General features: G+C 52.4%; 2 protein-coding genes across 9 annotated transcripts in view; one reads left to right on the plus strand and one right to left on the minus strand.

Annotated features, from left to right (window-relative positions):
- The first annotated feature begins 6 nt into the window (after window positions 1–6).
- Window positions 7–14438, plus strand: F2 (coagulation factor II, thrombin). Its single transcript, XM_082682735.1, has 14 exons — window positions 7–114; window positions 495–658; window positions 1553–1577; window positions 1806–1856; window positions 3093–3198; window positions 3303–3439; window positions 5038–5352; window positions 5645–5773; window positions 5858–5984; window positions 6795–6962; window positions 7472–7645; window positions 7872–8053; window positions 13992–14062; window positions 14193–14438. The coding sequence occupies exons 1-14, from the start codon at window positions 36–38 to the stop codon at window positions 14334–14336; spliced, it is 1872 nt and encodes a 623-aa protein (XP_082538861.1). The 5' UTR covers window positions 7–35; the 3' UTR covers window positions 14337–14438.
- Window positions 14439–16845: 2407 nt separating this feature from the next.
- Window positions 16846–22577, minus strand: part of CKAP5 (cytoskeleton associated protein 5) — a 108258-nt gene continuing 102526 nt past the window's right edge. For all 8 annotated transcript variants that reach the window (XM_082747448.1, XM_082747444.1, XM_082747449.1 and 5 more), the window contains 6 exons: window positions 21850–22038; window positions 21622–21759; window positions 21090–21173; window positions 20837–20996; window positions 17641–17792; window positions 16846–17557 (listed from right to left, as the gene is read on the minus strand). In XM_082747448.1, coding sequence (XP_082603574.1) covers window positions 17312–17557; window positions 17641–17792; window positions 20837–20996; window positions 21090–21173; window positions 21622–21759; window positions 21850–22038 — 969 coding nt within the window. In that variant the 3' untranslated portion in view covers window positions 16846–17311. The remainder of the gene's footprint in view (window positions 17558–17640; window positions 17793–20836; window positions 20997–21089; window positions 21174–21621; window positions 21760–21849; window positions 22039–22577) is intronic.

Here is a 22577-nt window from a genome sequence, read left to right on the forward strand (position 1 = left end):
GCACAAGTCCTCAGAGTCCCCGGAGCGGACGCACTATGGCGCACATCCGAGGCCTGTGGGCAGCGGGCTGCCTGGCCCTCGCTGTCCTGTTGAGCCTGGTGCGCAGCCAGCATGGTAAGGGGGCTTGGAGGCTGGGACCGGCTGGCAGGCTGGGATGCGGGCGCATGGGCCGGGGTCTGCTGGCTTGACTGAGAACAACAGGGCCAAGGCCCAGGTGGGTTTCAGCCTATAATACACGACATCGGGAAGGAGTCGGGTGCTCAGGTCTGGATGGACCGGGGCTTCTTCTCTCCTGACATATGGGGAGCGGAGCGGGCTCTCTAGGGAATGGGGGGGAGCTAGGGGGCTACTGTGGGCAGCCGTTTGGGCCCCGCCACCATCCCAGGCAGCTCCGTTAGGAAGCCAGGAGGGCAGGCTAGGCGGGCTTTGTGCCCCCACAGTGGCCACGACTGCCTGGCTTCTGGAGGCCACTGTCCCATGCCCTCCTACTGCAGTGTTCCTGGCCCCTCAGCAAGCATTGTCGCTGCTCCGGCGGGTCCCACGCGCCAACAGTGGCTTCCTGGAGGAGTTGCGCAAGGGGAACCTGGAGCGAGAGTGTGTGGAGGAGCAGTGCAGCCACGAGGAGGCTTTTGAGGCCCTGGAGTCTGTCACCATCACGGTGAGGGGCGGGCTCTGCAGCGCCGGGTCAGGTCGAGGTGGGGGTGGTGGGTGATTTCCCTCCAGGTGGGCCCTCTCTAGGACCACAGAAGGGCAGGGGAGTCCCAGCTCTTCAGCTGTTGGTGACAATGTCCCCTTGGGCCTCATTTCACTGGGCTGCCAAGATGAGTGACCTCAGCCAGTCTTCTTTTTTTTTTTAAGATTTTATTTATTTGACAGAGAGAAAGATAGCCAGAGAGGGAACCAAGCAGAGGGAGCAGGAGAGGGAGAAGCAGGCTCCCCACTGAGCAGGGAGCCCGATGCGGGGCTCAACCCCAGGACCCCGGGATCATGACCTGAGCTGAAGGCAGATGCTTAACAACTGAGCCACCCAGGTGTCCTCTCAGCCGTTCTTGAAGGTCCTGACCCCTGGGCTGTGTCAAGGTCCGGCAGCCTAGTGAGGCTCCAGGCCATCGGGGGCCCCTCTGTCTTCTGATATCTGTCGGCACTGAGGTTTCCGGAGGCCCCGGCCCGCATGGCCGCTCAGCTTCAGCCCTGCTGCTACTGTGGGGTGTGGGACTCCGGCGAGACCTCAGGGTGCCGGGAGCTCTGTGCGGCCTTTCCCTTCCTCAGGGCTCTGCCTGGGCGCCCCCGCACCCCCTTCTCCGGCCTAGCCCATCTGTGGGAACATTTTGATCTTGGTTGGCAGGGGGGCTCCCCTCTCCTCAAACCCTCCTCTCCCCAGTGGGCTTGGGCTTCTGGAAACAAAAGTAAGAAACTACCACAAACCTCCCCAGACCTCCTGCATGACCAGGGTAAGGGAAAGAGGAAGGTATGAGGAGAAGAGATAAAGTCTACTGAAAAAATGAAACGAAACAGGACATGCCACAGCCTCATACCAGCTCTTCTTTTTCAGGAGGTGTTCTGGAGCAAGTACATAGGTGAGTGCTCCTGGAAGGGGTTCCTGGGCACCCCAGTGAGAGAATGTTCTACTCTGGAGAATCTTCTGGTCCATCTAGGGATCCATTTCTCCACCCATGCCCCTTTCGCCCCTCCCCCCTCCCTCGGTTCCTTCCATCCTCTCTCTACCTCTCTGTCTCCGCCCATCCTTGACTTCGATCCCTCCTGTCCCTACCCCAATCTCAAAAGTGTTTCTGGGTCTTTTTCAGCTTGTGAGTCGGTGAGGAAACCTCGAGAAAAGCTCATTGAATGTCTGGATGGTGAGGAGCCAAGGCGGGGGGTGGGGGCCCGGGTGGGAGCCGGCAGCCTGGGAGAAGAACCCAGTGGGGTGGGCCAGGAAGTGCGGCCCAGTGCCTGACCTTGACGTACGGTTTCTGAAGTCAAGGACAAATCTTTGCATCGGGCTCTGTGCCTGGCAGTGAGGAAGAGGATTCCTGATGGAGGAACAAATGCATGAATGGATGAGGAAGTCATTCTCATGCGAGCCCCTGCCAGTCTGTCCTCCCCACCTCCAGGGAAGAGCCCTGATGAGGTCACATTCATTCTCCAGAACCTTGTGTGACTCCCCATTGCCTCCAGAATAAAGCACAAGCTTCTGGGCCTGGCAAACTTGGCAGGTTCTGGTCTTAACCTTCCCTTCTGGCCTTATCTTCCGTTGCACCAACCATGGGCCCAGACCTCCAGCTCCGCTGACCTCAAGCACTTCTCTGAACAGGCCGGGACGCATCTACCTCCTGGCCTTTGCTTTCATTGTCACCTTCCCCTGGAGCAGCTATCACCATTTCCTGCAAACTTCCCTGTCCTTTAAGGTCTAGCTCAAACGCCACCACCTTGCTGAACCTGCCAGGGGTCTCCCCCCTCCTCCCCAGTCTTCTGACTACCACTTTAATATAACACTAGACCCCAGCTCTTGATAACTCTTTAGCCACCGGCCGTGCTTTAATTTGTTAAATAACCTCTCCAACAGACATTTTACTCAGCCCTTGCTATGTACCAGGCACTATGTGTCAGGTGCTGGGCATTTTAAGAGAATGAAGGAGCTCCCCCATCTCATAAGGAAACAAAAATGCAAAGTAGCCACTGTGATCGCTGGAAAAGCTGTGTTGCAAAGGCCCTGACCTGAGGAGCTCTGGTGACAAGACAGGCAGACCAGGGTCGGATTAGAAGGACCTTCTTTGCTTTGTCATCCCACTGGCCACGAGGAGCCACGACTCTAAGCTTCATGAGGGCAGGGAGCTACCTTGACTCTGTTTATTCATTGCTATGTCCTTAGTGCCTGGCCCCCGGTTGTCACGTGGACGGTGGGCATCAGTGAGCTTTAGTGAGCGCTGTGAGGTAGACTGGTGGACGGCCGGGTGCAGAGGTGGTAGCTGAGGCTCCGCGGGTTGAGGGTCACGGAGCAGAGGCAGCCTGGCGGAGGCGGACAGACAGGGCTCTGCTAAGTGAGAGAGGGGACAGAGCCGCAGGGCGAGAGACCGAGGCTGGGATCTCTGCAGGCAGCTGTGCGGAAGGTCTGGGTATGAACTACCGGGGGAACGTGAGCGTCACCCGCTCAGGCATCGAGTGTCAGCTCTGGAGGAGTCGCTACCCACATAAGCCTGAGTGAGTGACAGGCCGGCCCGATGGCCAGGGAGGGGCAGAGAGTGTGTGGCTGGGAGACCCCAGCTGGAGACTCTCAGCTGCTGCTGAGCAATTTCCTATTCCAGCATCAACTCTACCACCCACCCGGGGGCCGACCTGCAGGAGAACTTCTGCCGTAACCCGGACGGCAGCACCAGTGGGCCCTGGTGCTACACCACAGATCCCACTGTTCGGATGGAGGAGTGCAGCGTCCCTGTCTGCGGTGAGCTGGGGAGGGCCGGGCGGTCTGTGGCCAAGGTCAGGGGTCTCCAGAGGGCCTGACAATCTGGGACTGGAAGCCAGATCCCGGCTACCTTCAAGCATGGGTTAGTCATTTCAGCATATTTGGGCCCATGGGGCAGTGATGGCAGGAGACCTGCGAGAGCTGCGCCCTGCTGCCTCCCCAGTCTTTGCTTCTTTGTTTCTGGTGTTTTTTTTTTTTTTTTTTTTTAAGATTTTATTTATTTATTTACAGAGAGAGACACAGTGAGAGAGAGAGCACAAGCAGGGGGAGTGGGAGAGGGAGAAGCAGGCTTTCTGCTGAGCACGGAGCCCGATGAGGGGCTCGATCCCAGGACCCTGGGATCATGACCTGAGCCAAAAGCAGATGCTTACTGACTGAGCCACCCAGGCGTCTCTTTGCTTCCTTGTGACCCAAGCTGTGGTTCATTCCAAATATGCTTTCCTTCCTGCTGGAGGCCCTCTTCCCTCCAGGAAGCCCTCCCCTAACCATTTCAGGGCACGTGCCCTTTTCTGAGCACCGCAGAACAAAGCTCATAGTGCCCGGCCCCGCGTGATGCTGTCCTTATTCTTTCGCATGATGCGCCAGTGAGCTCTGGCCACAACAATGCTGCGAAACCCACAAAATCACAAACCACCCCAAAAGCTCAGGGCCATACACCCATAAGCATTTCTTTCTTGTGTCTGAGGGCCGGCTCGGGCAGCTGAGCTGCTGTGCTTTCCTGTGTCTGCGGTGGCCGCTAATGTGGGCTGAGCTTGGCTGCTGGTTCTGCTTCCACCAAAAGGGGTCCCGCTGAGATGGCTCCCCATGTGGGCTGGGTCCCAGTCTGCTCCCCATTACTCATCCTGGGGCTGAGGCTGAAAGGCACCGTCTCCCAGGGGGATGGCAGAGGCCAAAAAACTATACAGAAACACACAGTGTGTCTCAAGGCCTAGGCTCGGAACTGGTGAATCGTTCTGCCCACATTCATTGGCCACAGTGAGCCAGGCCAAAGTCACACCTTTGCCTGCAAAACCACAGGGCAGAGGATGAGGATTGAGGCGGGATAAAGAGTTAGTGCCCGCACTCAACTCACCAAATAGGGGCTGGTGTTCTTTGTCCTCCATGCATCGCTGTTGTGTCCTAGGACAGGTCTTACAGCAAGTCACCAGTCATGGTAACAAAAGCCATATACCAAGCCTGCCCACCGCCAATGCCCCACAGACCCGCAGAAACCCACTGGGTATGTAGGCAGCCACAGTCCTCACTCCTTTTCCTGCTCTGCGGCTACAGAAATTGACTCCTTCTGTAAAGACTCTGGGCAGTCACTACCAGCAGATTACAGATAGCCCAGGAGGTGAAGCCCAGTTGCTCTTTCTGACTCACAATGCACCAGATATAGCATGTGTTTTAACTCTCTCGACAACCCTGCAAGAACATACGGGTCACCCCTTTTATAGGCAAGTGAGGTCAGAGAGGTCACACAGGAAGAAGGTGTCAAGGCAGGGAGTCAAACCCTGACCCCCTTGCCGCGCCGGGACCCCCTTGCCGCGCCGGGTCCCACCCCACCTACTCTGCTCCCCTGCATCCCCACCCACCAGGCCAGGGGGGCGTCACTGTGCCCGTGATCCCGCGCTCCAGAGGCTCCACCGTGAATCTGTCACCCCCATCGGAGGCCTGCATCCCTGAGCGTGGCCGGTACTACCAGGGTCGCCAGGCGGTGACCGCGCATGGGTCCCCCTGCCTGGCCTGGGCCAGCAGTCAGGCCAAGGCCCTGAGCAAGGACCAGGACTTCAACCCTGCCGTGCCGCTGGTGGAGAACTTCTGCCGCAACCCGGACGGGGACGAGGAGGGCGCGTGGTGTTACGTGTCGGAGGAGCCCGGTGGCTTCGAGTACTGCGACCTGGACTACTGCGGTGAGGCCGGGTGGCGGGGGCGGGGCCTGGGGCGGGGCCGAGCGGTAAGCACCGCCCCCGGGGGCAGGGAGGCCCCGCCGCTGGGGGGCGCGGTCCGCTGCAGCCCTGTGTCTGGGCGGAGGGGCGGGCCTGGCCCGCAGCGCAGCTGAACCCGCTGCGGCCCGACGCCGAGTTCCCGAGGGCGCCTTGCGCTGATCTCTCAGCTAAGGGTCTTCGAGGTCTCCCGGAGGTGGGGAGGGGGGCTGCGCGCGGGTTGGCTCGGCCAGGCCCCAGCCGTGCCTGGTCCCCGCAGAGGAGCCGGTGGAGGAGGTGGATGAGGACGCGCTGTCGGTGGACCCGGACGCGGCTATCGAGGGGCGCACCGGTGAGGGGGAGTTCCAACCCTTCTTCAACGAGAAGACCTTTGGCGCTGGGGAGGCAGGTGAGGTTACGATGGCGGCGGAGGCGGGGGGGGGGGTGGCGAGGAAGGGGACGGGCTGCCCCTCACACCTGGCTTGCTGTGCAGACTGTGGGCTGCGGCCTCTGTTCGAGAAGAAGTTGGTGAAGGACAAAACGGAACACGAGCTTCTGGAATCCTACATCGACGGGCGCATCGTGAAGGGTTGGGACGCGGAGATTGGCCTTGCACCCTGGTGCGTCCTAGGGGCAGCCCCCAGGGTCCCCGCTGGGGCTGCCGTTCCCTCACAGGCCTGGGCTTCCCAGATGATGACAGCCCGCACCCCTCTGAGATTAGGGCTGTTGCTTCTCACATGCAGAAGGCGAAGCTGAGGCCCTGGGAGCTTAAAGGTTCTGACCCCGGAGCTGTGCCAGGCTGTGCAAATTCTGGACTTGTGGAAGCTGGGGAGGGGTGCAGAAAGCAGAAGGCAGTCCCTCCGTGTCATGTGGAGGCCCCGGTAGGCCAGGGCAGCCAGATCAACCTGGGGTCTGGGCCCAATGGGCACCTCTGTCCAGTGCTTAAACCTGGGGCATTCTTTCTTTCTTTTTAAAAAGATTTTATTTATTTGACAGAGATCACAAGAAGGCTGAGAGGCAGGCAGAGAGAGAGTGGGGGGGGGGGGAAGCAGGCTCCCTGCTGAGCAGAGAGCCTGATGTGGAGCTTGATCCCAGGAAACTGAGATCATGACCTGAGCCGAAGGCAGAGGCTTAACCCACTGAGTCACCCACGTGCCCCAAGCTGGGACTTTTTTTTTTTTTTTTTAAGATTTTATTTGACAGAGAGAAGCACAGTAAGAGAGGGAACATAAGCAGGGAGAGTGGGAGAGGGAGAAGCAGGCTTCCTGGTTAGCAGGGAGCCCGATGAGGGACTCAATCCCAGGACCCTGGGATCATGCCCTGAGTTGCAGGCAGATGCTTAACGACTGAGCTACCAGGCGCCCCCAACCTGGGACGTTCTACTTTAGCGCAGACCCCCAGCTCCTCATGTTTCTCACTCCCCCTCCCAGGCAGGTGATGCTTTTCCGGAAGAGTCCCCAGGAGCTGCTGTGTGGGGCTAGTCTCATCAGTGACCGCTGGGTCCTCACTGCTGCCCACTGTCTCCTGTACCCACCTTGGGACAAGAACTTCACCGAGAATGACCTTCTGGTGCGCATCGGCAAGCACTCCCGCACTAGGTACAAGAATGAGGGGGCCCGTGGGTGTCTGTCATGGGTCAGAGTCCTCCAGAGTGACCATGAAGGGTTCTGGTGGCTCTGGGGCCTGTGGGATATGCCTGTACACGGCCCACAGTAGAAAACCCAGCAGACTCTGCTGGAAAGGCCATTTGGCCATGTCTGGACTGAGGCTTGAAGACAGAGTGGGGCTTTGCAGAGAGTGAAGTCCTGTGCGCCTGCTCCAGCTCCTCTGCGGGCACCAGCATGTGGCCCAGGTGTGAGCTCGGAACGGAGGCTGTTTGCATCAGGGTGCCGGCCTGTGTTCTTCCCGCACCTGCTGGGACTCTCTGACTCCGAAGCCCGGAACAGCTTCAGGCCGGGAGACACGGCCAGGGCAGGAGGCAGCCCTTTCCCCTCATAGGTGGCCCAAGGGTCACCCCGATTCCTGGGCCCTGAGCGCAGGCAGGAACTGGCTGCCCCTCACCAGGAGGTTTACCGCTTACCGCTTCCCCATTTCCTTCTTTGCACAGGTATGAGCGAAGCATCGAGAAGATCTCCATGCTGGAAAAGATCTACATCCACCCCAGGTACAACTGGAGGGAGAATCTGGACCGAGACATAGCCCTGCTAAAGCTCAAGAAACCCATCATCTTCAGCGACTACATCCACCCTGTGTGCCTGCCTGACAAGGAAACTGCAATCAGGTGGGCGCTGGAGGGCGTGGGGGATGGGGGCGCCCAGGGCTGTGTTCTGGGCCCAGCGGACCCTCCCCTTTCCAGGCCTCAGGGGCTTGGAGGAAACCCAAAAGTTCTTTTGTGCACCACTGTTTGAGATTCTGGTCTCCAAGGGGCAGTGTTGGGGCCGGGATGCGGGTGGGGGCACTTCCGGAAGGGTTGGTTCTCATGGGGTCCTTCTCCCTTCCCCCCAAAGACTGCTCCGCGCCGGATACAAAGGTCGGGTGACCGGCTGGGGCAACCTGAAGGAGATGTGGACGTCCAGCGTCACCGAGGTGCAGCCCAGCGTCCTGCAGGTGGTGAACCTGCCCATCGTGGAGCGGCCCGTGTGCAGGGCCTCCACTCGGATCCGCATCACCGACAACATGTTCTGTGCCGGCAAGTGCCCCGGGCGCGTCTGGGCCTCCACTGGGGGCGCGGGGGCGCTGGAGACGTGGGAAGGTCACAGACCTAGTCAGGTCCTGGATCTGGGCACTGATAAGTCAAATGGCTTTGGGCAAAGTTGCATAAACTTTTGGAGGCTCAGTTTCTTCATCTGTGAGATGGGAATGCAAGTCTCTGTCCCATAAGGTTGTAGGAGGGCTAAATGAGGTAGTAGATCTAGTAAGGTGCTAGGTATGGTGCTAGTCACTGGCTACATCGTCCATCTGTGGGAGTCCAGATACCAGCATGAGGCCGTGGGTGGGGGCAAAGCCTTGTTCCTTCAGTCATTCAGCAAATACTTTTTGCATGCCTGTTGTGATCAGTATTTACAAGGACCCAAACATAATGCCTGTGTCCTCACAGAGCTTCCTACCTAGGAGGGAGTGTCCATAAGCAGATGTAGAATCTAGCAGGAAGAAAATTGAAGCAGAGTAAGGGAGAGAGAGCTGGGGACAGGGCAGTCCAAATAGAGTGGTTGGACAAGCCTAGAGATGGTCTCTCTGAGAAGAGACGTGAAGAAGTGAGCTAGTCTAGGGCAAGTGCCTTCCAGGGTGAGGGAGAGCAGATGCAAAGGCCTTGGGGCAGGAGCCTGCTTAGGGTGTCTGAGGAACAGCGAGGAGCCGGTGTGGCTGGAGTGCAGGAAGCACAGGCAGGGCAGCAGTAGATGAGGGGAGGGAGGTGGGCAGGCAGAGGATGGCAGTTAGCTTTGTCCAAATAGCTAACCAGCTGTCCCTACACCATTTTAAAAAAATTGTATCTTTGCCCCAGGTAATTTGATGTTTAAAAAATATTTGACTTTATTTATTTGTTACTTTTATTTATTTTTTTAAAGATTTTATTTATTTGACAGAGAGAGATCACAAGTAGGCAGAGAGGCAGGGGGAGAGAGAGGAGGAAGCAGGCCCCCCGGTAAGCAGAGAGCCTGATGCAGGACTCGACCCCAGGACCCTGGGATCATAACCTGAGCTGAAGGCAGAGGCTCTAACCACTGAGCAACCCAGGTGCCCCTATTTGTTATTTTTAAAAAAGATTTACTTATTTTATTATAGAGAAAGAGAGCAGGAGCAGGGGGAGGGGCAGAGAGAGAGATTGGGGAGAAGAGAGAGCCCCAAGCAGACTCCGTGCTTAGTGCAGGGCTCTATTGTGTGGGCTCTATTCCACAACCCTGAGATCACGACCTGAGCTGAGATCAAGAGTCAGATGCTTAACTGAGCCACCTAGGCACCACTTTAAGATTTTATTTTATTTTTTTTTTAAAAGATTATATTTATTTCTTTGACAGAGAAAGATCACAAGTAGGCAGAGAGGCAGGCAGAGAGAGAGGGGCAAGCTGGCTCCCTGTTGAGCAGAGAGCCTGATTCAAGGCTCGATCCCAGGACCCTGAGATCATGACCTGAGCCGAAGGGAGAGGCTTAACCCACTGAGCCACCCAGGTGCCCCTAAAATTTTATTTTTAAGTAATCGCTACACCTAGCATGGGGCTCAAACCTACCACTCCAAGGTCAAGAGTCACGTGCTCCATTGATTGAGGCGCCAGGCAACCCTGTTTTGTTTTTTGTTTTTTTTTTTAAAGTAATTTCTATAACCAATATAGGGCTTGAACTCATGACCCCAAGATCAAGAATCCCGTGCTCTACTGACTGCCCCAGTAATTTGAGATGTCACATTTCTCACATACTAGGCTTCTATTTGTACTTAAGTCTGTTTCTATTAGAAGATACTCCATGTGGTTCTCCTGGTCTATTGTCTATTCTAGTAAAGTACTGTCTTGTTTTGCTTACAGAGGCTTTAGAGTATGTTTTAGTACCTGGTAGGGTTTGTTGTTTCTTGCAGTTTTTCTTTCCAGTGTTTTCCTGATAATTCTTTTTTTTTTTTTTTAAGATTTTATTTATTTATTTGACAGAGAGAGATCACAGTAGACAGAGAGGCAGGCAGAGAGGCAGGCAGGCAGAGAGAGAGGGAAGCAGGCTCTCTGCTCAGCAGAGTCCCGATGCGGGACTCGATCCCAGGACCCTGAGATCATGACCTGAGCCGAAGGCAGCGGCTTAACCCACTGAGCCACCCAGGGACCCTCCTGATAATTCTTGCGTGTTTATTTTTCCATATGAACTTGGGTGTCCACTCGTCTAGCTCCATAAATAAAAGCTGATGGATATTTTTGTTGGGAGTGTTAAATTTATGAAGTATTTTGGGAGGACTGACATCTTTTTGATGTTGAGCCATTCTTTTCAAGGAAAAGAAATGTCTGCTCATTTGCTCAAGTCTATATTGTATCTTTCTAGGGTACTGCCATATATTATGATTTTTTTCTCCTTACCCCTTTATTTTAAATATTGTGTTTCTTGAGTAAATTAGTGAGTGGTTCCAAAAGCAAACAAGATATCTAGGAATTTGACTTTTCAGTTAGGCCTGATGCTTTTCAATTCTGTACCTCATTAATTTCTCCTTTTATCCTGAAAGGTGTTTTCTTCTTTATGCTTTGTTTTAGTTTGTTGTTCTCTTTCTAGCTTTTTGAGCTGATAATTCGGTTAATTTATTTTTGTTCTTTAATTTTTACTGAGTAGGGCTATGCATTTTCCTCTGTTCACAGAAAACACTATGTAGTGTTTTCATTATTGTTTTTTGGAAATTCTGTAATTTCAGTTTGTATCCCTCTTTCACCCAAGAGCTGTTTAGTAGGAGGTTTTTAAGTTTCCAGCTTGGAGGGCCCTTTTATGTTTCAATTTTGGTAGTAATTTTGAGTTTTGCCACACTGTGCTCCAAGAGTATTTGTAATATTTCTTTTTTTTTTTTTAAGATTTTATTTATTTATTTGACAGACCAAGATCACAAGTAGGCAGAGAGGCAGGCAGAGAGAGAGGAGGAAGCAGACTCCCTGCTGAGCAGAGAGCCCAATGCGGGGCTCGATCCCAGGACCCTAGGATCACGACCTGAGTCGAAGGCAGAGGCTTTAACCCACTGAGCCACTCAGGTGCCCCTGTTTGTAGTATTTCTACTTTATGAAACTGATTTCTTTTTTTTTGCAAGAGAGCTATTTGACCAATTTTTGTGACTGTTATGTGTATACTGGAGATGTGTAGGTATGTTCTCAGTTATCCATGTGTAAAGGTTGATTCATATCCAGAAAGTATTAAAAAAAAAGTACCTTATCACTTGTTATCTAGGTCATTTATTTTTATTTTTAAAGGTTTTATTTTTCAGTAATTTCTACATCCAACATGGGGCTTGAACTCACAACCCCAAGATCAAGAGGCACGTGCTTCACTGACTGAGCCAGCCAGGCGTCCCCGCTTAGGTCATTTATATCCTTATTTATTTTCAGTTCACTTGATCTGTCTTATACCGTGTTCGTGTTAAATTCTGCCAGTGTATTTCTGTCTCCTTGAATTGCTTTATAAATGTGGCTGCTGTGCTGGTCAGTGCAGATATTCATAACTGTTACTCATTCATTGCAAATTGTGGCTTTTAGCATTAAAAGTGTACTTCTTCACATTATTTTCAATTTCAGGATCACCGTCTCTACTGTGTGGTTTCCATTAACCTGATATACCTTGTCCATCCCATTACTTTTAACCTCTATGAATCACTTTGTTTTGCCTTTTATATCCAGCATAGTTGGGTCTTGCTTTTCACGAGTCAAACTAAAAATCTTTTTCTTTTTTAAAAGGTGAGTTAAGCCCATTCCTATTTATTGTGATTGGATAAGTATTAATTCATATTATTTTGTAATTATGTTTCATCTGCTCTGCTTTTTTCCTGTGCAATCTTTTTCGTGTGTGTGTTTTTAAATATACATATTTAGGAAGGTTTGCATTTTTGTTCCAGTGATTATCTTTTGGGCTCCTACCTTTTTGAAATGCCCATAGTTCCTTCCTTCTTTCTTTCTTTCTCTTTTTTTAGTAAAGATTTTATTTTTTTATTTGTGGGAGAGAGAGTGAGAGCATGAGAGGGGAGAAGGTCAGAGGGAGAAGCAGACTCTCCTTAAAGCTGGGATCCTGAATTGGGACTCAATCCAGAGACTTCAGAATCATGATCTGAGCTGAAGGCAGTTGCTTAACCAACTGAGCCACCCAGGTGCCCAGTTCCTTCTTTTCTTTCTTTTTTTTTTATTTTTTATTTGGTTTTTATTTATTTATTTATTTTTTTAAATAGTTCCTTCTTTTCTTATATGACCTTTAAATTGTTCATTCCCATCTATTGGGTATACAGCAGTCAGGGAGTTTAGTTTCCTCTTTCAAGATCTTTGATATTTTTATTTTTTATTTTATTTATTTATTTATTTGACAGAGAGAGATCACAAGTAGGCAGAGAGGCAGGCAGAGAGGGTGGGGGGGAAGTAGGCTCCCTGCTGAGCAGAGAGCCTGATGTGGGGCTCGATCCCAGGACCCTGAGGTTATGACCTGAGTTGAAGGCAGAGCCTTAACCAACTGAGCCACCCAGGCCCGTGGATTTTGATGTTTTTAGATGCATTTTCTTCTACTTGTCGGAACAGTTAATCAGCCCTTTTTGCCGAAGCTTCCGTCACTTGTTTGGATGAAGCCTGTCGTTTAGTAGATGCTCCAATAATGGTTACGGGTGTAGACTTTCCTGTTTCCATGTGTTTACAATTGTTCTTCTGTTGTCTTGACACCTTAAGCTCTGCTTGGCTGCATATAAAATCCGTGGCTTACATTTCCTTTGATTTTTTTTTTTTTTAAGTATGCCTTTGTTGTTGCTTACTTTGTATGTTGTTTTTGAAAAATCAGATGCTGGAGTCATTCTTTGGAACTTTTAAGGTGTTTGGTCTCTTGCTTGGATGCCTTGAGGGCTTTTTCCTTCATCCTGAAGTTTTTCTGGGCTCTGTCTCAGAGTGGAGAGCTTTGGGCAGTCTGGTCAGCAGCCCAGTGTGGCCCCTTTCAGCATAATACACCCCCAAATCTTATTTTATTTCCGTGAAGTTTTCTTGGCTTTTATCATAAATATTAGTTTTATTCCATAGTTTTATTTTTCTTTTTGCGAGATTCAGATTTCTTCCTTGGGCTGACTTCCATTTCAGCCTCTATCTGCTTTGCATTTCTTGCTATTGTTTTGTTCATTTATTTCTAATTTTTGGATTTCTGATGCAAGGTGTTTGTTACAGCGTACAAACTGGCTTGAGGAAATTTAATTCGGTTATAGTTTTCTTCTATCTCATGGTGGTGTTTTGGGGGACAATTTTTGTTTGCTGAGGAGTTTTTTTCGTATATTTTTGGTTTGTTTGTTTTCCTGGAGTATCTTGGTGTGGATCGATTTAGTTGCCATTCACACGTGTTCAGGGTCATTTACAAGATTCCGATTCAGCCGCACCCACTGCTTTTATCCAGCAGATATTTACAGCCTCATCTCCACATGAGTGTTAACTATTAACATAATTAGTTAATTAAATAATTAAGTATATTAAATTGATTTGAAGTTTGGGTGTTCTCTGTATTCCGGTGATGACGTGTGTGTGTGGCGTCTGTCGGTCTTCACGTTGTTCCATATTCTTTATGGAGGGTATGAGGGCAGTTTTGGATAAAGGCAACTGCCGTTATCCTCAAGCCACCTGGAGGTCTAAAGTATTTTCTTTTTAAGTCCTTCTGCCTGTTGAGTAGCGAATGGATTGTGTGTGTGTGTGGGGGGCAGAATTCAGGAAACTTGTTCAGGGGAGAGTTACACGTGGTGTGACCGGGGCGGAAGCAGTGAGAAGTGGCCAGTTGGGATGTGGGTCCGAGATGGAGCTGAGAGCAAAGCCGAAGGACTGCGTGTGTGGGGTAAGAGAACGAGGCGTCGAGGAGGACCACAAGGGGTCAAGTGTACACTCGCCAACTCGCTGTCTTCAAGGGGGGTGTGGGAGAGTGAGCTCTGCGCCTAAACCCTGCTGTTCTCTCTCAAGGTTTCAAGCCCAATGAAGGGAAACGAGGGGACGCTTGTGAAGGCGACAGTGGGGGACCCTTTGTCATGAAGGTAAGCATTGCTGAAGGCTAGGGGGGCCGGGTGGAGTAAAGAGGGACTGTTTTCAGGAATGGTTGCCTGACAGGGTACTGTTGCCATGCTGTGGACTTACCCTCTTGGAAACCCCATGTTTCTTCCTCAGAGCCCCTTTAACAACCGCTGGTATCAAATGGGCATCGTCTCATGGGGTGAAGGTTGTGACAGGGATGGAAAATACGGCTTCTACACACACGTGTTCCGCCTGAAGAAGTGGATACAGAAGGTCATCGATCAGTCTGGAAGTTAGGGGGCTGTTCACTGCAAAATCATAGAAACCAATCCAGCAGGATTATTTTTGTGGTTTGTTCCTGAAGCTGTATAGTTCCAATAAAAGTGGCTGTCAACAAGCCTCCATGTTCCCAGTGCTGTTCGTGGGCAGGTCAGAAAGAGCCAGCATTGACTGGACGAACAGGACTTAGCGAGTCCACCACTCCTAGAATCGGCGGGGGGGGGGGTGGTGGCAGGGAGGGCAGGGGACAGGGAGGTGGCAGCCTGAGGGGCTGAGCCCCGAAATGCTCCAGACTCAGGGCCCTCATGGGTTCCCTCATTTAATGCTCAGAAGAGGTTGGTGAGGAGATAGACTTGAAGTATCTTGTCCAAGGTCACCAGCTGGGAAGGGTTAAAGTTGGACTTGAAACGGAAGATACTGGGCTTTCAGTCACTCTACTATTGGGGCGGTAAGGTGCTTATCCCAGGAACAGAGCGAGGCAGGGGGAACAGACCAGCGCAAGAAGGGTAAGGAGGCACATCTTTATCTCTGACTTCCCCAGTAAGTCCCTACATCCTTCCGAATACCATTAAAATGACATCAGATTTAACGCCCCACCAAAGGCTAAGTATTTTAAGTGGCTTCATCTGGGAGTACTGTGGGATAGGGTGGTTAGGAGTGTGGGTCCCAGAGTCAGACTGCCCGGCTTCATATCCTGGCTACTCCCTTAAAAGGGAGAACCATGGATGAGTCAATGATTTCCAGGAGTCTGTTTCCTCCCGTAGAAGGTATGAGGACATTCTTACCTAATACGGGTGTGAGGATGAAATTAGGTTATTTGCAGCGTGCACTTAGCAGAAAGCGCAGGGCCCAGTACGCGGCCCGCAAGTCCTGGCTGCTCTCATTCCCACTCCTGCCTGGCGCTGGCAGAGCTCCTCTGCCACCCCTTCCTCTCGGCCCTACAAGGAGCTCGTCAGTGTGGTGGCTGCTTCCTGGAATTCCCACTCCCATAGTAGTTACAGACTTGGGCATCTGGCATTTCTAAGAAATGGGCCTTTACAGCTGCCCAGTCACAGCATGTTCTCCAACGTCACTGCTGGCAGTCACCAGTCGAGGCTGGAGCGCGGCTCTGACACACGCTGCCCTTCCACGGAGTGCCACAGACTTGCCAGACTTGCCCCGTGGCCTGCTGCCTCTTCCATCCGGGGCATTTGTGACTTGGGAGCTGGACACCGCAGCTCGCCAGCGGCACCACGATGACTTTTGACTGGTGTGGCAGGTGGACCACTGGACGATTGTCTGGAGGACCGCGTCCAAGTTCTGTTCCTGAGCTTGGGAGTGAGGTGGCGGAAGAGCCCGGACAACACCACGGTTACTGTGCTTGGCCTCAGTTCTTCAGCTACGATCTTAAAACTTCATGGTGTGAAGTGGGAAAGGACCAAAGGTAGGCACTTGTACCCACTTCCCTCCCCTGTGTTTTCCCTTCCCTTTTTTCAGTCCATCAAGGAACAGAGAATTAGGACGGAGTTCCTTGTCCTCGTTATTTGGTTCTGGCCAACCAGGAAGCTGGGTAAAAACTGGGAGTTCAGTGAGTTTGCAGGACCTTGGCAGCCCAGAGCTTTCACCAGAGCGGGGAAAGGGATTAAGACTTAGAACATCCCAGCTCTGCTTTTGAAACAAGGGCACGCATTCTCAAGGCTGCTTCCCTCCAACACAGCTGTAAGCCCTGCAAATTCCGGACCTGAGCACAGCCACTCCTTCCAAGTGCATCGTCCTAGTCCGGCAGCAGTGAGCGAACCCTCCGTCTTCCTTCCAGGGAGGCCTACTCCTGTGTTCCCGCTACAAGGGAGTGGAGGTGTGATTTCGGGCAGCACAGGGGAAGGGAGCACCTGAAAGCCTCGACTAGAATCAACAGAGCACTCGCTTTCTGTCTACCTTCCATTGCTTGAGCTCCAGCTGGGTAGAATATCACCTAGAAGAATTCCTTGACCCTCCTGGCTGCCCAGGAGGTCTGCCGTCTGAATCCAGAGCTTCTAAGTACTAATGAGCTTTTCTGACTGTGGAGGGAGACCCTGGTGGATTATTCTGGAGGGGACTCCTCTGCTTGCTTTCCAGTCCTCATTCAGCCTGAGCGGGAAGCAACTGTGGGTCTAGCCTCAGGCCCCGAAAACCAGGCGGGAAGCCCCTGAGCACCCCATCCTCCTTCAGTCATAACCCGAGGCCGGTCCCCGTGTGGAAAGCACTACAGCCGGCCCGTCCTGGGCCCTAGCTTGCGTGCTAAGTGGCAGAAAGCATGAGAGCTCCCTGGCGCCACGGGGCTGGTGGGAGGGAAGTTACGCCCAGAAGCTCAGAATGCACAGCAAAGGGACTGTTCCGTCCCCCGGGAGCCGCCTCCTATTTTGAGGGAGGAGAAGCACGAGTCTGTGCACCCCAGCAAGGCGCTGCTCCTCGGGGGGGGACCTTCTCCGCTTTCACAGGCTGGCTGGCTAGCCGGTCCCAAGGACACGACAGAAAAAGCTGCCCAGGTACGGAGCATCTTGGGAGACCGTTCTAGTTAATGCAAACTTTATTTATAAAAGACTCTTAAATTAGTTGTATCATGCCATGCGTTCATACAGAATACAGCGACCCTTCCGGGCTACGGGCAGAAGAGCTCACAAACTCCAGGGAAAACTATTAAAGAGTTTCTAAGAGTGAAAAGCTAGGAAAGATCAGGACAACTTTACAAATGAGCAGTTAAAAATAAAAGACAAAGGCTGTGGAGACTAGTCGGAGCCGAGAGGAGGGCAGCTGTTTACAAGTCTGTACACTAAACTACGACATGGACAGTCGGCTAGAGGCAGGGCGCGGGCGGAGAAGCAGAGTGTGGACAGAGGCCCGCGCCCCGGCCGCCCCTCCCGGCCCGCACGGGGACGCGTCCTGCCAGTCCGAGCGCCGGGCCCGCCGAGCCCCTGCCACGAGGGGGACGCCGAGTTTAGTGACCTAGAGCTGTGGGGCGTGGGGCGGGGGCAGCTTCACTTGCGACTGCTCTTTATTCTCTCCAGTCTCTTTTTCAAGTCATCAATGTTCGCTGTGGAGGACGAGGACGTGGTCATGGTTCCTGAAGAGTGGGTCTGGTTAGAATCCAGGTCCGAGTGCTGGTGCTGCTCCCGGGACTCCCGGAGCTGAGAGAGTTTGCTGTGCAGCATGTCCGTGGAAGAGGCGACAGGGGGGACTGCTGGTTTGGAGAGCAGGGAGGTCAGCGGGGGCCGCTCATCTTGCTGCGGAGAGAACGAGACCCAGGTCAGCCCGCAGCTCGGGAAGAGCGGCCGGGCCCTGCCCCACGCGGAGGGAAGGAGCGCACCTTTGTGTTGTCCAGGCCACAACGCTGGCGGAGGATCTTGAGCCTTTCCAGGTAGACAGACGGTCCCACCTCCTCTCCGTTTGTGTTACCTATGGAGGACACCGTGCTCGTGGGAGCGGGCATACACGTGACCTCCGTCTGCGGGGAGATGCCTGCAGAGGAAACGGGGAAAGGCCGCCAAATGCACGCACGTCCCACTCCCAGACCGCCCCGGGTCATCTGCCACAGGGAACGATTTGGAACAGTTTACACCACTGTGAAGACCCAGATATCCACAAGAGTCGCATCTGGAGCTGGTGATAAACGGGCTCTGGAATGTAGGAGACAAGCTGAGCGAGAACTTTAAGAAACAACGGAGCAGAGCAGAGCGAAAGCTGCGCCCTCCGCCCGCATCCTGGGACCTGAGGGGGCTGCAACCCATCATCCCGCCGCTGGCCTGGGCCAGCCGAAAGCCGAGGCTGCTCCCGAGGCTACTGTGCCTGGCTGAAGAACCACTGGCCTTGAAATGCTGGCCGTAATTAGACTAGGTCTGGACTAGGTGACACACGGGGGAGTGCTTATTCAAACCGGGAAGACCGCAGGGAGCTTGAGGCGACAGCGTGTTCAGGGGGCAAAGGCGGAAACACAGATGTCCAACACACACCCCAAAGAGGGACAGGAATGGGCGCATCTGTCACCCTCAGCATGGAGAACAATATTCTTGCAGGAGAGGGGAAAAACCAGAAAAGTCTATCACAGTTCTTAAATTTCTGAGAAGGAACAATCACAAAATGTAGGCATTTAAAACACCCAATTTGGTATCAGAGAGAACACTTTATATAAGCCAAAAAGAGCAGGTCTTAGGGTAAGTTGAAAAGTAGCACCAAAGGTTACTGTCTAGGAAAAAAAGGAATCCTTAACGTAAACATGCGGAGAATGTGCTGATCGGAGGCCAGTGACTGAGGAAGGACGTGAGAGCCAGTAGCGAGGGGCGCTGTCCGAACACTGTCCACACGGAGCCACTCCGTTATCAGTGGGGTCACACGCTCGGGCTGCCTGTGTGCTGTGTAGGCCCCGAGCACCAATCTAATGTTGGCTGTCACCAGAAAGGCCTTTGGAAGTGAAAAAAGGGGGCCCCACTCGATCAAGCAAACCATGCTATGTCCGCTTACTGCCTCTGACCTGCCACAGTCTACACTGAACAGTGTAGTGTTCGTTAGGTGCGTTGTTCTGTGTCTGTCTCTGCCCTTGTGGAATTTAAACTCTAGCAGAGGTTTCTGTCGTCTGCTGCCTGGCCCATGGGAGGCACTCAGCAGGCACTGCCGAATGACAGGAGTGAAAGCTCATCCATCCCCATGTCAGGCTGAAACCTTACTCCCTCCACAGTGAAAATGCCTATGTGTGCAAATTCCTGTTTACAGGAGCTAGAGCCAGAGAGAAGACCCTGGAGGTGTCAGTTACAGAAAGCAGCTGTCAAGAGCCTTAAAAGAAAGACCCCTGTTCACTGTGCAGAATAGAGCACGCATATCTGTTCCACATTTCCTTTTCTGTGAGTTCCCTGAACCTTCTACTCTTACAATCTCGGATTTGTTTGCCTATAAAACCATGTTTCCTGGGTGCCTGGGTGGCTCAGTTGGTTGGGCATCTGCCTTCGGCTTAGGTCATGATCCCGGAGTCCTGGAATCAAGTTCCGCATCAGGCTCCCAGCTCCATGGGGAGTCTGTTTCCCTCTCTGACCTTCTCCCCTCTCATGCTCTCTCTCAGGGTCTCTCTCTCAAATAAATAAAATCTTAAAAAACAAAAACAAAACCAAAAGACCATGTTTCCTTTGTGGTTTTCAGGTTCTAGTCATGTTGCCTCTCACTGTGTATCTTGCTGGGCTGAAGCTTCAGTTGGGTTCTTCAATTATTTTTAACACCTGAAATTATGCCTCTCCAAGACCTTAAGAGTCTTTTCCTTGAAGTGTGACAAGCAGAATGTCTGCGTATGGACGGCATGCTACATATGGACACTCTATATGCTTGATCCAAGGGATGGGAGTAGGCTGTGAATTTTAAGAAAGGTCTCCTGAGACAGTGGCTTCTGAACAAAGATCTGAGGGAAGAGAGTGAGCTAGTTTCAAGGCTATCTTGGGCAAGAGCAAGCTACATGTCAGAAATAGCTGGGGCAAAGGCCCCCAGCAGGTGTGGGTCTGGTGCGTTCCAGAACAGCAGGGAGGCTGTGGGGGCTGGGGTCGAACAGGAGTCAGTGTGAATAGAAGAGATGTGTGGCTCTAGAGCTGACAGCGGGCCTTACAACGTCGGACCCTGTAGATCTCTGTGAGGCCGTCTGCTCTTACTGAGAAAGGGAGAGCCTTTGCAGAATGAGAGGCGCTGTTTCGATGCTATGTGTGCAAACAATGACGGGAAGGCCGCACTGGAAGCAGGTCAGCTGGGAGAACAGGCTAGACACCAGTGAGAGGTGAGCACACTCCCACCGGAGCAGGGGCAGTGAAGGTCCTGGGAAGTGGGTTAGAAATCCGCATGCAGGGTTTGCAGGCAGAACCGAAAGGGCTTCGACAGAGGGAAGGGCACGACTCAAAGGCTTTGGGCCTAAGCAAACTAGAAGGACCAAGCTGCCATCATCCGAGATGGAGAAGAAAGTTAACGGAGCAGGTTTTGGAGGACTTATCTGGAACTGAGATTGTGACACGCTGAGTCGACCATGTCTACTGGAGACTCACGTGGAGGCACTGCGTAGGATGTATGTGTTGGGATCAGGAAGGTTTGAGCTGGACCCTAGACAACCCCGAGCCTCGCTGGCATGTAAATGGAATCTCAAGCGATGAGAATACACGAGTTAGTTAAGGGAGTGAGAGTAAGAAGGAAGAGAGTACGGACTGAAGCCTTGAGAACGCCAAGATGAAGAATTCAGGGAGAGGAAGAATCAGAGGCCAAGAAGGAAGAGGCCAGGAAAGGCAGGCTCGAGGAGACCAAGAGAGCACGGACACCAGGAGGTGCAGGGAAGAGACGGTTTCAAGGGCAGGGAGCTCTGCCCCTGCTGAACACTGCTGATGGGCCAAGTCAGGTGACTGTGTTGGCCACTGCAGCAGTGTGGAAGTCACTGGTGACCATCAGGGACTGAGGAGCACAGATGTAAGTTAAAGCCAATCAAAACCTCCAGTTCCTGGGCTGGAGCTACTCTGAGCTCACGCGTGCGGCCGCGGGACACAGCGCACCTGCAGATGCGGGCAGACGGCCTTTGCCCTCCCTCTCCATCTCAATCACCCGGAGGCCTCTCTCGACATAGCTCTGGAAGAACTGGGAGGAATTTTTCAGAAACGGTTCAATGTCAGCATCTGAATACTTCTTCTTATATTCGTATAACTCCGCCAGGCCCTGGTTATCAAGAAAAAGGAAGAGGGGGCAGACGTTAGTCAGTGGCCCGTCCCGTCAAGCAGGCGCCCATTTGGCTCATCCTTCGCCTCTCACCTCTTTCGTGTTCTCCTTAGAGCCGATCTTCTTAAAAATCTCAGCCAAGAAGTCATTCACTTTGGCCTTTGATGATTTTTCATCCTGCAAATGGAAGACACAAAGGACTGGCTACACTTGAGTTATTAATTAGGAACCCACGACTGATAAGACCTGAGAGTTCTCACAACCCAGACCTTACTGGTATGTTCCTGCAGTTAACAGAAGCACCAGTGTGCGCGCCAGAAAACCCCTACTTTCCGGGACACTGAACGCCTCCAGGCGCAGGTGTTTAGCTAAACTTGATGAGGAAGGACCTGGCCCACTGCTTCCTAAGTAGAGCTCGCCGTGGATTTATCCGGCACCCTGTGGTTGTGTGGCGACCACACGGTTCTCTCTCGTTCAGATAAGGAAACTTCCAGGTGGAAATGCTCACAGCACGGCGCTGTAGCCAGTCCCCGCGCCTTCACACTCGACCCTCAGCAAGGCGGGTTCCAGCACTCACACCTCCGACAAGATCGTCACCCTCAGCCTTCGGGGTCAGGCTGCTTACTATTCGAGACGCTCCCTTTTCTGTCTCCTTCTCGGATTTGCTCCCCGTCTGGTCCATGCTGTGCTTCATCATCCGGCAGAGATGCGCCTCCAGCTCAGACTCGTTCTTGTTGTCGATCATCGTTAGATGGTCTAGGATCTGAGGGAGATGTGCCCGTTCAGATGGCAATGCCATATCCAGAACATTCTCCTCAAGCTCCTTCAGGGGCCAGCTGCTGTGCTCACTTACCTTGGGTCCTTTCAATTTGCATAAAGTGTGGAGCAGCGTCTTTAGGGTCCGTATGGGAAATTCGCTTTTGCATTGCTTCAGTTTCTCTTTGGGAAAGACCTTCATGAAAATGTGTATGTCCAGGAGAATTCTGTCCAGATTAATGCTGTTGATGGTATCAGGCAAGAGTCGAACCATTCTCCAGAGACACTATTGAAAAAAGAAACAAAAAAGAGTGGCGGAAGAATGAAGATAATTCCTGCCACCGCCTGCTCTGGGCTCTGGGGTCACTGTGGAAAGACGGTTAGTGTGTGACGAGCCACCCATGTCATCATCCCCACGACGCCTCATTCCCACTTCTTGGAGATGGGCCTTAAACAGAGAGAAGAGGTGGAGAACTGGGCGTGGGATCCGAGAGGAGAGCAGTTCACACAGCTTAACCTACTCTCACCCAAGGAAACAAACTGTTACAGTGTAGTAACAGGATTTATGGTGCAGAAATGTTCACGTGGGGTCTCCCATCGAAGAGACCGAATACTACAGAGCTATACATATCTGTTTCCCTGGAAGGTATGAAATTTGTCCCAGCAAACTCACTGCCATTTGTTTCTAGGACAAACGGTCTCTCCCTTTCCACTGTTTGAGGCCAAGAACTGTTCAGGCCTGAGCTTGGGGTATAAATTGGAGACCAGGTATGTTTTTCAGGTATGCCCTGGTCAATTTTTTTTTTTTAAGATTTTATTTATTTA

This window comes from Mustela nivalis (assembly GCF_964662115.1).
Source record: "Mustela nivalis genome assembly, chromosome: 9".
NCBI lineage: Eukaryota > Metazoa > Chordata > Mammalia > Carnivora > Mustelidae > Mustela > Mustela nivalis.

Coding starts and splice junctions, on each gene's coding strand:
- F2 (XM_082682735.1), top strand. CDS start 36: ATGGCGCACATCCGAGGCCTGTGGGCAGCGGGCTGCCTGGCCCTCGCT. Junction 115..494: donor CCTGGTGCGCAGCCAGCATG/GTAAGGGGGCTT, acceptor CTCCTACTGCAG/TGTTCCTGGCCCCTCAGCAA. Junction 14,063..14,192: donor GGGGACCCTTTGTCATGAAG/GTAAGCATTGCT, acceptor TTTCTTCCTCAG/AGCCCCTTTAACAACCGCTG.